This window comes from Sinocyclocheilus rhinocerous, unplaced genomic scaffold (genome assembly GCF_001515625.1).
Source record: "Sinocyclocheilus rhinocerous isolate Xijiao unplaced genomic scaffold, SAMN03320098_v1.1 scaffold945, whole genome shotgun sequence".
In the NCBI taxonomy this organism is placed as follows: Eukaryota; Metazoa; Chordata; class Actinopteri; order Cypriniformes; family Cyprinidae; genus Sinocyclocheilus; species Sinocyclocheilus rhinocerous.
In genome coordinates this window covers 908,298-920,817 of record NW_015629570.1, presented here as the reverse complement: position 1 = coordinate 920,817, position 12,520 = coordinate 908,298, and the positions used below count along the sequence as shown (strand labels likewise).

Here is a 12,520-nt window from a genome sequence, read left to right as displayed (position 1 = left end):
TCAGTAGCCTGTCGAAGCTATTTTACTAATAAAAGTTTCCGTGCTGTGTTGTCGTGTGCTATAATGTGTGTGCGTGCGTCTATGAAAGCAGTAGCCTGCATATAGCTAAACTAAAACTATAAACCCGAGCCCGACCCGAAACCCTAAAGTATTTCGGGACCCGTCGGGCTCGGGTCAGGTAGCAGACCTCTAAGTACAGGTCATAAGCCCCGCCCTCTCCATGTAAATGAACGGGATGTGAGCCAAAATAAATAATCAAATTACACCTCAAATAAAATTTCCCAAAGATGGTTTCCATTATTTTAGGTAGTTCTTGTCACGCTAATGTATGTCCAAGTGTTTGTTTTTCTAATAGGGTTGCTGTTAGTTAGTTAGTTATTTGATGCTATAAAAATCGGGTGTGGTGTAATGATTGTGAGCTTGCGACTGGGTCGCGGGAGATTGGGCGGGACTTTGATACCGCAGCTCCACTTCATGATCACTATTGAGCAGACTCGGGCTCCAAATGAATCACTACTGCGCAGACTCAGGCTCTAAATGACATTTATTTCGTAAGATGACAGCGGCGATACTGGGATGTTTTGGCTTGACTTTTCTACAGTGGAAGGAAGTGGAGACGCGTCGTCGTCCATATTTTTTTTACAGTCTATGGTTTCAACACTTCAGTCAGTGTGCAGCAATAACGGATGCATATGGACCAGACAGCTAGATGTCTGACTGAAAATAATAATAACCATAAGAACTCATGACTCGAGTAAGAAGCTGAGGTAATCAAAAAACAAATTTGCTTTTCCAGTAACAGAGGGGGAGGGGGGTGCTGAATTGCCATATGATATAAAAAGAACTAATCATATTTGAGGAAAATTATGTGTCAGATGTGTCAGATCATGTTACCTTCGCCATGTATGTATTCTATATAAACGGTTGTATCCTTTTTGCTGGGGGATTCTCTGTAATTAAAGCATATTCAAAGGCATCATCTGGAATCTGTCTGGTTACTGCTATGCAGCATTAGATTTCTTAGTCCCAAGTGACAGGGCTCATATGGGGTCGAGACATCGTCTGACTCAGAGTGAGACTCTTAGGTGTTGGGTAACTGTAATTCTTTACTGAATTGGTTAAACTGGTTCTCCAGTGCGGTCAGAGCTATTGCGATTGTGGTCAGAGAAGTCACCTGAGGATAATTTTATGGTGTCGGAAACACCAGGTTTAACATAAGTCAGGTGCATAGGGGAATTTCTACCACAGCGTCAAAAGTGAAGTATAGTTTGGGCACACTTTCTCAATTGGATGTATGCATATGCTAAGCTTTCGCAGCAAAACTTTTAGATTTCATAACATGTGTTCTAAATTCCGAGGAACAGTACTGTTTTACATGCCATGTATGTGTAAACACCTTAAATGAAATTAAATGTGCTTTATTTTTTTGACCTTTTGTTTTCTTTCCCCCAGTTAAAAAAGAGTGAATGGACCCCTGAATACGGCCCCGCCACCTTCGTCCCTTCTTGGTGCGCCAGTCACCGGCGCCAGAAAGTTTCTCATCGCCTACAACATGAACCTTCTGAGCACAAAGGAACAGGCTCACAGAATCACACTGGATATTAGAGAACAGGGCCGTGGGAAAGATCAGGTATGTCTGTGTGTGATGTCACTGTGTTGGTCTAGGTTTTCAGTGTGCGTCAAATCTCGAACTTGAGAATAATTGTACGTATCACTTCCCTGAGGTTTTGCTTATGTTCTTGTTCCTGTTAATTCTCTAAATGTTCCTCCTGCAGCCTGGGCTTCTGAGAAAGGTTCAGGGAATTGGATGGTACCTGGAAGAGGCCAACCTGGCTCAGGTGTCCACCAACATCCTGGACTTTGAGGTGACGCCCGTGCACATGGTGTATGAGGAGATCTGTAAAGACGCCAGGGTGAGTTCGCTTTCAAACCTGAACCGGAAACTGAATCAGAATCACTTGAAATTGAATCAGAAGTGAATCAGATTTGTGTTCGTTCTACCTGTCCAGGATTTGAACCTTCCAGTGGCGGGGTCTCAGATAGTCGGTCTGATTCCTCTGAAGGCGATGCTGGACTGTGCTGACTTCTACATCCAAAAAGAAAAGCTCTTCATTGTGGAAGAGGAACACAAAATCCGACTAGTGGGTTAAAATTAGCATGGTCACACATTCAACACAGCAGAAAATCAGTGGCCTTGTTTCATTCCTCTTTCATTATTCTATCAGGTTATCAGCAAATTAGGACTCGGCTCCTTGGGGCCATTTGTTCCAAAGGAGAGAATCATAGAGTAAGACCCAAGATACATATAGATAAAATAATGTATATTATATTTCTAAATGGCTTCTTGATGTCTAACAGAAGGACTGTATCTGATTGGTTGATGCTGAGTTTAGGTATATGGTACGGGTGACAATGGCTGGCTTGCGTCTCTGTCTCTACAGAAGTTCGTCCACAGTGTTGGGGCCAGAACAGCGGCTCCTGGTGGAGGGTCCGTTTCTGCTGCAATCACTGCTATGGTAATCATGAATATTTTAATTAATAAAATATGTGACCCTGGACCACAAAACCAGTCTTAAGTAGCTCGGATATATTTGTAGCAATAGCCAAAAATACATTGTATGGGTCAAAATTATAGATTTTTTTTAATGCCAAAAATCATTAGGATATTAAGTAAAGATCATGTTCCATGAAGATATTTTGTAAATTTCCTACTGTATTTTTTTGCACCCTCAGATTCCAGATTTTCAAATAGTTGTATCTCTGCCAAATATTGTCCTATCCTAACAAACCATACATCAATGGAAAGATTATTCATTCAGCTTTCAGATGATGTATAAATCTCAATTTCGAAAAATTGACCCTTATGACTGGTTTTGTGGTCCAAGGTCACATATATACTTTGTTTTGGAATATCAAATATTTTTATTATAATACAAATTTTATCTTTTTAAATTTATATATATTCTAAAAATCTATAAAATTCAAAATTAATCAAAAATTATCATACTGATAAATTGTGTGTGTGTATATATATATATATATATATATATATAGGTATATTTCTAATTATTTATAGGATAATATATACTTATAAAATATATAATATACAGTGGGTCATGGCTGTATTAGATCAAATGGGTGCTTCTACTAAATACTGAGCATTTTTCAGTTTTTCTTTTTTAATAAATTTGCAAAAATGTCAACAATTCTGTGTTTTTCTGTCAATATGGGGTGCTGTGTGTACATTAATGAGGAAAAAAAATTAACTTAAATGATTTTAGCAAATGGCTGCAATATAACAAAGAGTGAAAAATTTAAGGGGGTCTGAATACTTTCCGTACCCACTGTAGATACTTAAAATATGTATAATCATTTTTATTTAATATTTATTTTAACATTTTGGAATATATATATATATATATACACACACACACACACATTTTTAATCATTAATTATCAATTATAATATTTTTTATTTTATATGTATTTTAATAATTTGAATATATACATTCTATATTCAACATAAAATATATTTAGAAAAATATTTTGTATTATTATTTATAAGAATATATGTATGTATATATATAATTATTATATTATAATATATATTATTTATCTTTATGTGCATCTCTCTCATTGTAAGGGTGCAGCTCTGGGCTGCATGGTTGGTCAGATGACGTACGGGAAGAGACAGTTTGAGTCTCTGGATGCAGAGATGAGGAAACTCATCCCTCCATTTCATGAAGCCATGAACGACTCATTATTAAAAGTGGATGCTGATTCAATGGCCTTTAACAGCTACATGGTACAAGACCAAACACAAACAGTGGTTTTAAAAGTATTTGGACACTTTAAAATGTATGAATGAATTTGCCAGTATAAATATGCCACTTGTGTAATAAAAGTGCTGTAAAATATGTCTAGATGACAATAAGTTGTCATGTACAAAATATTTGATAACTGTTTTCTTGCGTGTTTCTTTCATTAGGCTGCTCTGAAATAGCCCAAAGGCACACCTGATGAAATCAAAAGGTACGGTTCATCACTTCTGTGAAGCTTAAACAAACAAACCCATCCTTCCAATCCATCAAACGAGAGACAATACATGTCACCGGGAAAAAAAAGGAACATTCTGTATCATGTTAAACCAGTTTGAGCATTTGACTGATGTAAAAAAACATGTCATTCACCACAAAAAGAAACAGGAAAGACTAGGCACATATTTGCAGAGAGGAGCCTGACTGATTTAACTAACGTTACACAACCATTCAACTTGCATTTAACTGCCAAAGTAAATTCTCTTTGTGGAAATGTAGTTATAGAATGCAAATTACAACCACACTGGCAAAAACACACATAAACATGGCACAGTAGCTTTGACAACCTTTCAAATGTTTCAAACCCCTTATATGGCTACAGTTATTTTAAATTGGGACTGACTGAATGTTTTTCTTTGACTGTAAAGAAAGGAGGGTTTGAAGGTGGCGCTGGGCGTCCCTCTGTCTCTGGCAGAGAGAATAAACAAACTGTGGCCTGCTCTCAAAGAAATGGTGAAATATGGAAATGTGGCGTGTAAATCAGACATTCAGGTGAGACATGGGCTATATAACACAATTTTATTAAAACTGAAATTAAGTTATATAATTATGTAACTGTATAGATATTTGTTTTGTAAATCATAGTAATGTAATACAGTATATATTTACAATGTATTTATTATCTTCTATATTTTTTTAAAATATGTAATATTTTATATATAAATGCTTGTGATGACACAAGATGAAAATACATCTTTTCAAGCAAAGCACTTTCCAAGAGTAAAATGCTGATTTTGCATTTGGAAAAATGACAAATAACATGACTTTGAAGGTCAAAAATAAGCTGATGTCAGCATTCATTTTAATGCATGATTCCTGTCATGTGTAGGTAGCGGCTAAAGCTTTGGAAACAGCAGTATTTGGAGCATATTACAACGTTATTATAAATCTGAAGGACATCACAGATGCTTCATTCAGGGCTGCCGTGAGTATCAGAAAACATTTAACAATTACTATTTTATATCTAGGTCAGGGTTCCCATAGTACATTTTAATAATTTTCTGCATTTAATAACCACACTTTAAGTGATACGAAACTTGTTTTAAGGAACTCATAAATGTCAAAGAGCCAATTGGAATTGTTCCTGGTGATCATGGTAGTTTTTGTGGTTTGTTGATTTTCAGACTGAAGCAAAAGTGTCTGTGCTGTTAAAGAATGCCAGACAGAATGCTAACATAGTGCTGGAGATGGCCGACCAGAGGAAATGATGCAGACTTTATTAACTCACACCAAATCAAATAAAGGCACACTGATGTGCAGATTGAAATATTTCTGCTATAAAACTCTCTGGTGTACGACACATAGACTTCATTGTAAGTGCATTAACTGAAATGCATTTCGCATTTATTTATACAAGCATGGATAACTAAACTAAGCTAAAATTCAAGCAAGGATAACTAAACATTGTGCAGCTTGTTAAGGAGAGATTTTGGCAAAAATGGGCAAAAAAAAAAATCCCTTATTGAAGGTGGGCGCAGAATAACAGACTTGAGGATGTGCTATTTTGACATAAGCAAACAGCCAGAAGACTATAGCAACAACTTTTCAGCGCACTGGCAACCACCCCAAAAATCTTATCATAATAGGAGCAAGGTTTGCACAGACAAGCATCACTCATATTTTCATTAGGCAATGTAGAAATACCCTTCTTGCCACTTCCAAAGAACGAATTTAAAGTGAGTGGCAATGTAGTTATGAAATAATTGCAATTGCAAAACACTTTTTAGGTATGCAAAAGAGCATGACATTTTTCATTAATTAAACCTGAGAGCTGTGGTTTGTGCGGTCATATTTTGAATAATCAGACTCACCCAATGTCTCATAGTTATAATGATTGTAAACACACTAGGCTGTTTTGAGGTTATAACCCATATATATACCCATATATCTCGGTTGAGTGTTATCTTTGTGTTTGTTCTGAAATAACTTGATAATCCACCAGGTGGTGGTGCTGAGACTGACCCACCAAAGGCCACCCTCAACATCTCACTTCTGTGTCCTTGCCTAGCAGTCTTCTGTTGTTATTTATGCATGTATTAGCTAAAGCCGCACTGCTGGAAAAGAGAGAGAGCAGTGACATCTGTATCTGCAGATGCTACAGAACAGCTGTAGCAATACTGTCCTCAGTCATTATTTCTGCATATTCCAAAGTCAACGCATACCAATGTTACAAGCTATAACTGCGGTCTAAAAGTGAAGAAAACCCATTCACCAATATAAACAAGGTGGTGTATCCTTATGCACCCATTTTCAGGTGTTTATACAGAAAATATTTTGTATAAAACACAATCAACTGCTTGGATAGACACTAAAAACTTAGAACAACCCAGCAACTACCCAAGCTATAGCATGACAACATGCTAAAAAAGAACACTCAGAACGCCCACTCAATTGACCCTTCGCATGGAGTTTGATTGACAGGCGATCTGACAAATCCTAAAGATGAATCTGCCATTTTTGTCTGACAAACAAACCAGACAGGAGAGTAGATTAACGTCGGTGGACTTGAACTTGAAAAATGGTGTGTATTGACATCTTTCCACGGTTGAAACAAGATACCGTCTGATGTTCATTCATGTTTATTTTGTGCTATAAAGAGAAAGAGAGATCGGTTCATGCTCTTTGCTCCACAATGTATTTTTCACTATGTGAGAACATGGTGTGTGGTATGAGTGTGCCATGGCTTGTCAGACATAGCAACAGTAATAAAGGGGGGTGGGTCTTTGTGAAGGGTCAGTTGTATAGCAGCAAGCTAAAAACACTCAGAAACCTCTAGAAACCACCCAGAACCATGTTATCATCCATATAGCAACCCTTTAAAAACTTTCAAAACAACCTAGCACCCTAGCAACTATCCATAACATGCAAGCAACAACATAAGGGCATCTTAAAAAGAACATTTAATTGTATAGCAACAAACTAAAATCACTAAGGAACCCCTAGCAACAACATAGCAACCACCTATCAACCATATACCAACACTTTAAAAACCTTTCAGAACAACCTAGCAACCCAACTCTAACACTATATAACACTAACTATAACACCTAAGCACCAATGTGACAACATCCAAAAAAAGAACACTTAGAACACACTAGCAATTACATAGCAACAAGCTAAAATTCACTCTACCAGCCTCATAGAAATCACCAAGAAATTCTATCAAACCACAACACTGTTGAAACCTTTCAGAACAACCTAACAACTAACCTAGCAACCACCCTAGCAAATACCCATAACACCCCAGGCACAACATCATGATATGCTAAAAAGAACAACCACCTAGAAACGCCATAGAGCAACACTTAAAAAAACCCTCAGAACAACCTACCCATAACACACATACAAAAGGAAGTACTCCGAAAGTACTTAAAAACATCTGAAAGGCTGCACACTTGGGTGCATCATAATTGAGTGAATAATCAATCAGCATAATGAAATTCATATGATATTTTAAGGCATTTGTGTTAGAAATTCATGGTATGTCCAACAAAATAGGCAGTCCCTGAAAATCCTCAAATCAAAAAAAAAAAATTACCCAAAGAGCAAAAATTATTTTGTGCTGTCTCATCTGGACTTGTGCTTCTCAATCCCACCAATCATACGATATCTAACAGCAGGGAATCTTAAGTATAAAACTGCCCGAGAGGCTGAACATTTGTCCAGTGCTGTTTGGAGAGAGTTGTTGTAAAGGTGCCGTCCATTCCCAAATGTGTAAACGTCTACAAAGACACATCAGGAAACATGTTTATCCTTCTTTATCTGAGCTTTTGGAGTGTGTTGGGGTCACACAGTCAGACCCTGAGTGCAAGAACAACAGCTACAACAATAACATCACGAGCATTTGTGACGCCTGGAGACGACAACGGCCAGTGCACAACCTGTCAGTTTAGACAGCAGAGTAAACTCATGCGCCTGCACTCCATTAAGTCTCAGATTTTGAGCATCCTGCGTCTAGAACAGGTTCCAAACATCAGCAGAGACACGGTCAAGCTACTCTTACCCAAAGCACCTCCACTGCAGGAGCTCCTGGACCAATATGATCAAAATGGAGGCATTAGTGAGGATGAGGAACAAGGCAGCAGTGAAACCATCATTACCATGGCCACAGAACGTAAGTACAGCAATGTTCTGTATTATATAGTCACCACAAAATTATTCAGACACTTTAGTCACACTTAAAATTTGTCAAGTTACTTCTGAGAAACATCTAGCATCATTTGCAGATGCTACTTAGTTCGTTATATTGTTATTGAATGCAAAGAAATTAATACTATTTAAAGTGTGGCTTTAATGTCCAAATACATTTGGGGGCCATTGTATTATCTGAAAGGGCTGACTATGAACCGACTATGGTTCATTCATTCTGCTGTTGTTGGAAGCCGACCAAAGGCAACAGACCTTGTTTTATGCAAAGCTGTGCACCAAGAGAACAACATACAAAGCACATTTGGCCTACGAAAATAAGGCCTCTTTTCAACGTTTTTCAATGGAAACCTTAGATTCTGCCAAAAATACAGTAGTTGCTCTATTAATGCTATGTCAATAAAATGGTGGTGATTGGCATTTTCCACCAGTGTCAGCAGAAAAAGAAGGATTCATAAATGTTCTTGCACTCTTTGAATAATTTTAAAGTTGTATTAATAACCCCAGCAACTATATGATTTTGGCATAAACCTTTGCAAGGATGGGCAACTCCGCCCCTGGAAGGCCACTGTCCCGCAGATTTTTGTTCCAAACATAATAATAAAACATACCAGCCTGGAATTTTCATGTAAATCTCAAATCTGCGGGACAGTGGTCCCAGGGGCAACTTTGTACCTTATCTACCCCTGAAAGGTGCATATTAGTACCTTAGAGCAGTAATATGTACCCTTACTACTATGTTAACCCATAAGCTGATAAGTTGTCCCTTTAAGGGTACTGGCCCGGTAACAAGCTGTTGTACCCGTAAAGGTATAATTTTTGTAAATTTTTTTCTGAGAGTGTAAGGTGAAAAAGGTGTACATGGTCTTAGTAAACTTAATTCCTTGCAGCTCAAGCAATCACTCAATCTGAGGGAATGCCGAAGTGTTGCATGTTCTCACTGAGCCCAAAGATTATGCCTAACAGCATCCTCAAGGCCCTGCTCTGGATCTACCTCCGACCAGTAGAGGAGCCAACCACAGTCTTTATCCAGATATCTCACCTTAAGTCTTTGTCTGAAGGGAACAACCACTCAAGAATACGTGCACAAAAAATTGATGTGAACGCCCGGACAAACTCCTGGCAGCACATCGACATGAAGCAGCTATTGCAGTTGTGGCTCAAACAACCTGAGAGTAGCTTTGGGATAGAAATCAAGGCCTTTGATGCAAATGGAAATGATCTGGCTGTGACCTCCGCAGAATCTGGAGAAGAAGGACTGGTAAGTCGGTGCATGCAGTGGTACTTATGCTTCTTTGGGAAACCAGGAGTTATTTTGGTTTGCTTGTCAAATGCTGGACTAACTTTAATTAACTGATCTGCCAAAGGTTTATGAAAGTGTACATCAGGGTTGTCCAGTCCTGTTCCTGGAGGTCTACCTTCCTGTAAAGTCCAGCTCCAACCCCAAATAATTAAGATCTTCAGGAGCACTTGATAATTACAGGTGGTGTTTGATCAGGGTTGGAACTGAACTCTGCAGGTAGGTAGATCTCCAGGAACAGGATTGGGCACCCCTGGTGTACCTAGTCTTACCTTACAGAGTAGTCTAATGCACTGGTTTCCAACCCTGTTCCTGTATACCCACCAGCACTGCACATTTTGCATATCTCCTTTGTCTGACACACCGATTTCAGGTCTTGGAGTCTCTACCAACGAGTTGATGACCTGAATCACGTGTGTTTGAATAAGGAGACATGCAAAATGTGCATTGCCGAGGGGCCACAGGTCTAGTGGATAAAGGAATACTTGACCTAAAGATGAAAATTGTGTCATCAAATTCTGATCCCCACCACTGTACAGTAGCTTTCAAAATGTATGTGCAACTTGTGGAGTTTTAATGTACCTTTAGAAATCTGTCAAATCTTATTCAGACTTGGTAGATCCTGCCAAGTCTTACTGAGTTTTCAGAGTAATGGTGGAAGACAAGGTACGTTCAAACTCCACAAAGGGCCATAATACGCTTGAACACAGATTTTATTGGTCAGGTTTATCAGGAAGGTGGGGGCTGTTCCTGTAAAAAGTGTATTGCAATTAATGTCAAGTATGAGCTTAATTGCACCTTTGAACTTAATTGACCATGACTGAGCTAATCGTTCTTATGTCCACCCTTCCAGCAACCCTTCCTGGAGGTGAAAATATCGGACACTGGTAAACGGTCCAGACGGGACACCGGCCTCGATTGCGATGAGCATTCCACTGGGTCACGTTGCTGCCGGTATCCACTCACCGTTGACTTTGAGGAATTTGGTTGGGACTGGATAATTGCCCCCAAGCGCTACAAGGCCAATTATTGCTCTGGTGAATGTGTGCAGAAGTACCCCCACAGTCACATCGTCAACAAGGCCAACCCTCGGGGCAGTGCAGGCCCGTGCTGCACACCCACCAAGATGTCGCCAATAAATATGCTGTACTTCAATGACCGTGAGCAGATAATCTACGGAAAAATCCCTTCAATGGTCGTAGACCTTTGTGGCTGCTCTTGAGCCTGAGAGCTTCTCGAGTCGCTACGACAGCAAGCCCTAACTGCTCTGGACCAGAGGGAAGTGAAAACAACCTTTACCTTGTCCCTGACCAAATAGTTCCTGCTAAAACAATTGACCACACCAGGATCCCAACAAACCAACTTATCCAATTCTTTTAGTTCGTTCTCATCTACTGTTGCACACAAGGACAATAGTACCAAGGTGACAAGTGTTTCTTTGTTTATGAAGGTATAAGTCTTCCGCTGTGAATGCATGTGAGCATAGAGATGACCTGATGGGCTTTAGCAGCTTGATATCAGAATGTAAAAATTGCAAAAAGTACTTTTAAGTTTTAAATTAATGTCAAAGGGGGTTGTATAGTTGATTATTTATATAAAGTCACTTATCCCCCAGTGACCCAAAAACAGGAACACTGACCCAGAAACTCACTCAACATGACGTCCAAACAATAGACTTTAGAAATTCTGCAGTTGTTTCATAGCATATGGGTAGCTGACAGATGGTAGGGATAGGAAAACGCTTTTCATTGCTGTAACTGGTCACAAATTTTAAATGTATAAATAATCTTTAAATGCTTTTTAGACATTGCTGGAACATGTCAACTACCCAAAAGCATGCAGCTTATGTTCTTGTCAAAAAACATCAATTAAATTGCCAATTCACTAGGTAGCCTACATAATGTCATAGGATAGAGATGGACATGGAGATTTTATTTTAATTGTATAGATTCTATGGTTCCAAATCATGTTATAGTTTTGATCTGTTGTACCAAGTAAAATGCCTGTTCTTGACGTCTCTGAGGAGTTGTTTTCGCGTGTCCTTAAGGGACCTCTTCAGTATTTTCCCTTTGTAACCCTAACAGTGACACCATTGACACCATTCCAAGCATGTGGAGCACATTATGGCGCTCAAAAGCAACAAACTCATTTCCATGGAAGCTAAAGCCTCTCCTGTTTTATTTTGTTCTCTGGAGGGTTCCCCAGTGTGATTGAGGCCCCGTGAGGCAACGACACTAGGAGTCTGTCCCCAGGGCAATGAGTGCACTTAGAAATGTCTTAATTTGCTTTTTTGAAAAGGATTTTGCACACTTTGCTGCATGATTCAATAATAATACTTACCATGAAACTATAGGTTTAGGACATGGAAGACAAATAAACAACCTTGCCTCTAATACCGACAGGCTGAAAAGAGGGGGGAAAACAAGACAAAAAAAAAATGCAGTGCAACTAACCATATCATCATGCACAGTTAGGACAACTAAATAAATTAAAAAAATTATATATACACTACCGCTCAAAAGTTCGGGATCAGTAAGACTTGTAATGTTTTTTAAAGAAGACTCTTAAGCTCATCAAGGCTGCATTTATTTGATCAAAAATACAGAAAAAAACAGTAATCTTGCAAAATGTTATTACAATATAAAATAATGGTTTCTATTTTAATATACTTTAAAATATAATTTATTTCTGTGATGCAAAGCTGAATTTCCTTCAGCCATTACTCCAGTCTAAAGTGTCACATGATCCTTCAGAAATCATTCTAATATGCTGATTTATTATTAGAATTATCAACAGTTGTGCTGACAAATATTTTTTAGGAAACTGCGATACTTTTTTCAGGATTCTTTGATGAATAAAAAGTTAAAAAGAACAGCATTTATTCAAAATATAAATATTTTCTAACAATATAAATATTCTTCTTCTTATCAATTTAACACACCCTTGCTGAATAAAAGTTTGAATTTCTTTCAAAAAA

At 38.3% G+C, this 12,520-nt stretch overlaps 1 protein-coding gene and 1 pseudogene across 1 annotated transcript; both read left to right on the top strand.

Annotated features, from left to right (window-relative positions):
* Positions 1 to 5,649, top strand: part of LOC107739356 (formimidoyltransferase-cyclodeaminase-like) — a 9,637-nt pseudogene extending 3,988 nt beyond the window's left edge.
* A 2,039-nt stretch (positions 5,650 to 7,688) lies between these two features.
* LOC107739355 (growth/differentiation factor 8-like) lies at positions 7,689 to 10,893 on the top strand. The gene is made up of 3 exons (XM_016551450.1): positions 7,689 to 8,211; positions 9,134 to 9,504; positions 10,397 to 10,893. The coding sequence occupies exons 1-3, from the start codon at positions 7,842 to 7,844 to the stop codon at positions 10,763 to 10,765; spliced, it is 1,110 nt and encodes a 369-aa protein (XP_016406936.1). The 5' UTR covers positions 7,689 to 7,841; the 3' UTR covers positions 10,766 to 10,893.
* The last annotated feature ends 1,627 nt before the right edge of the window (positions 10,894 to 12,520 follow it).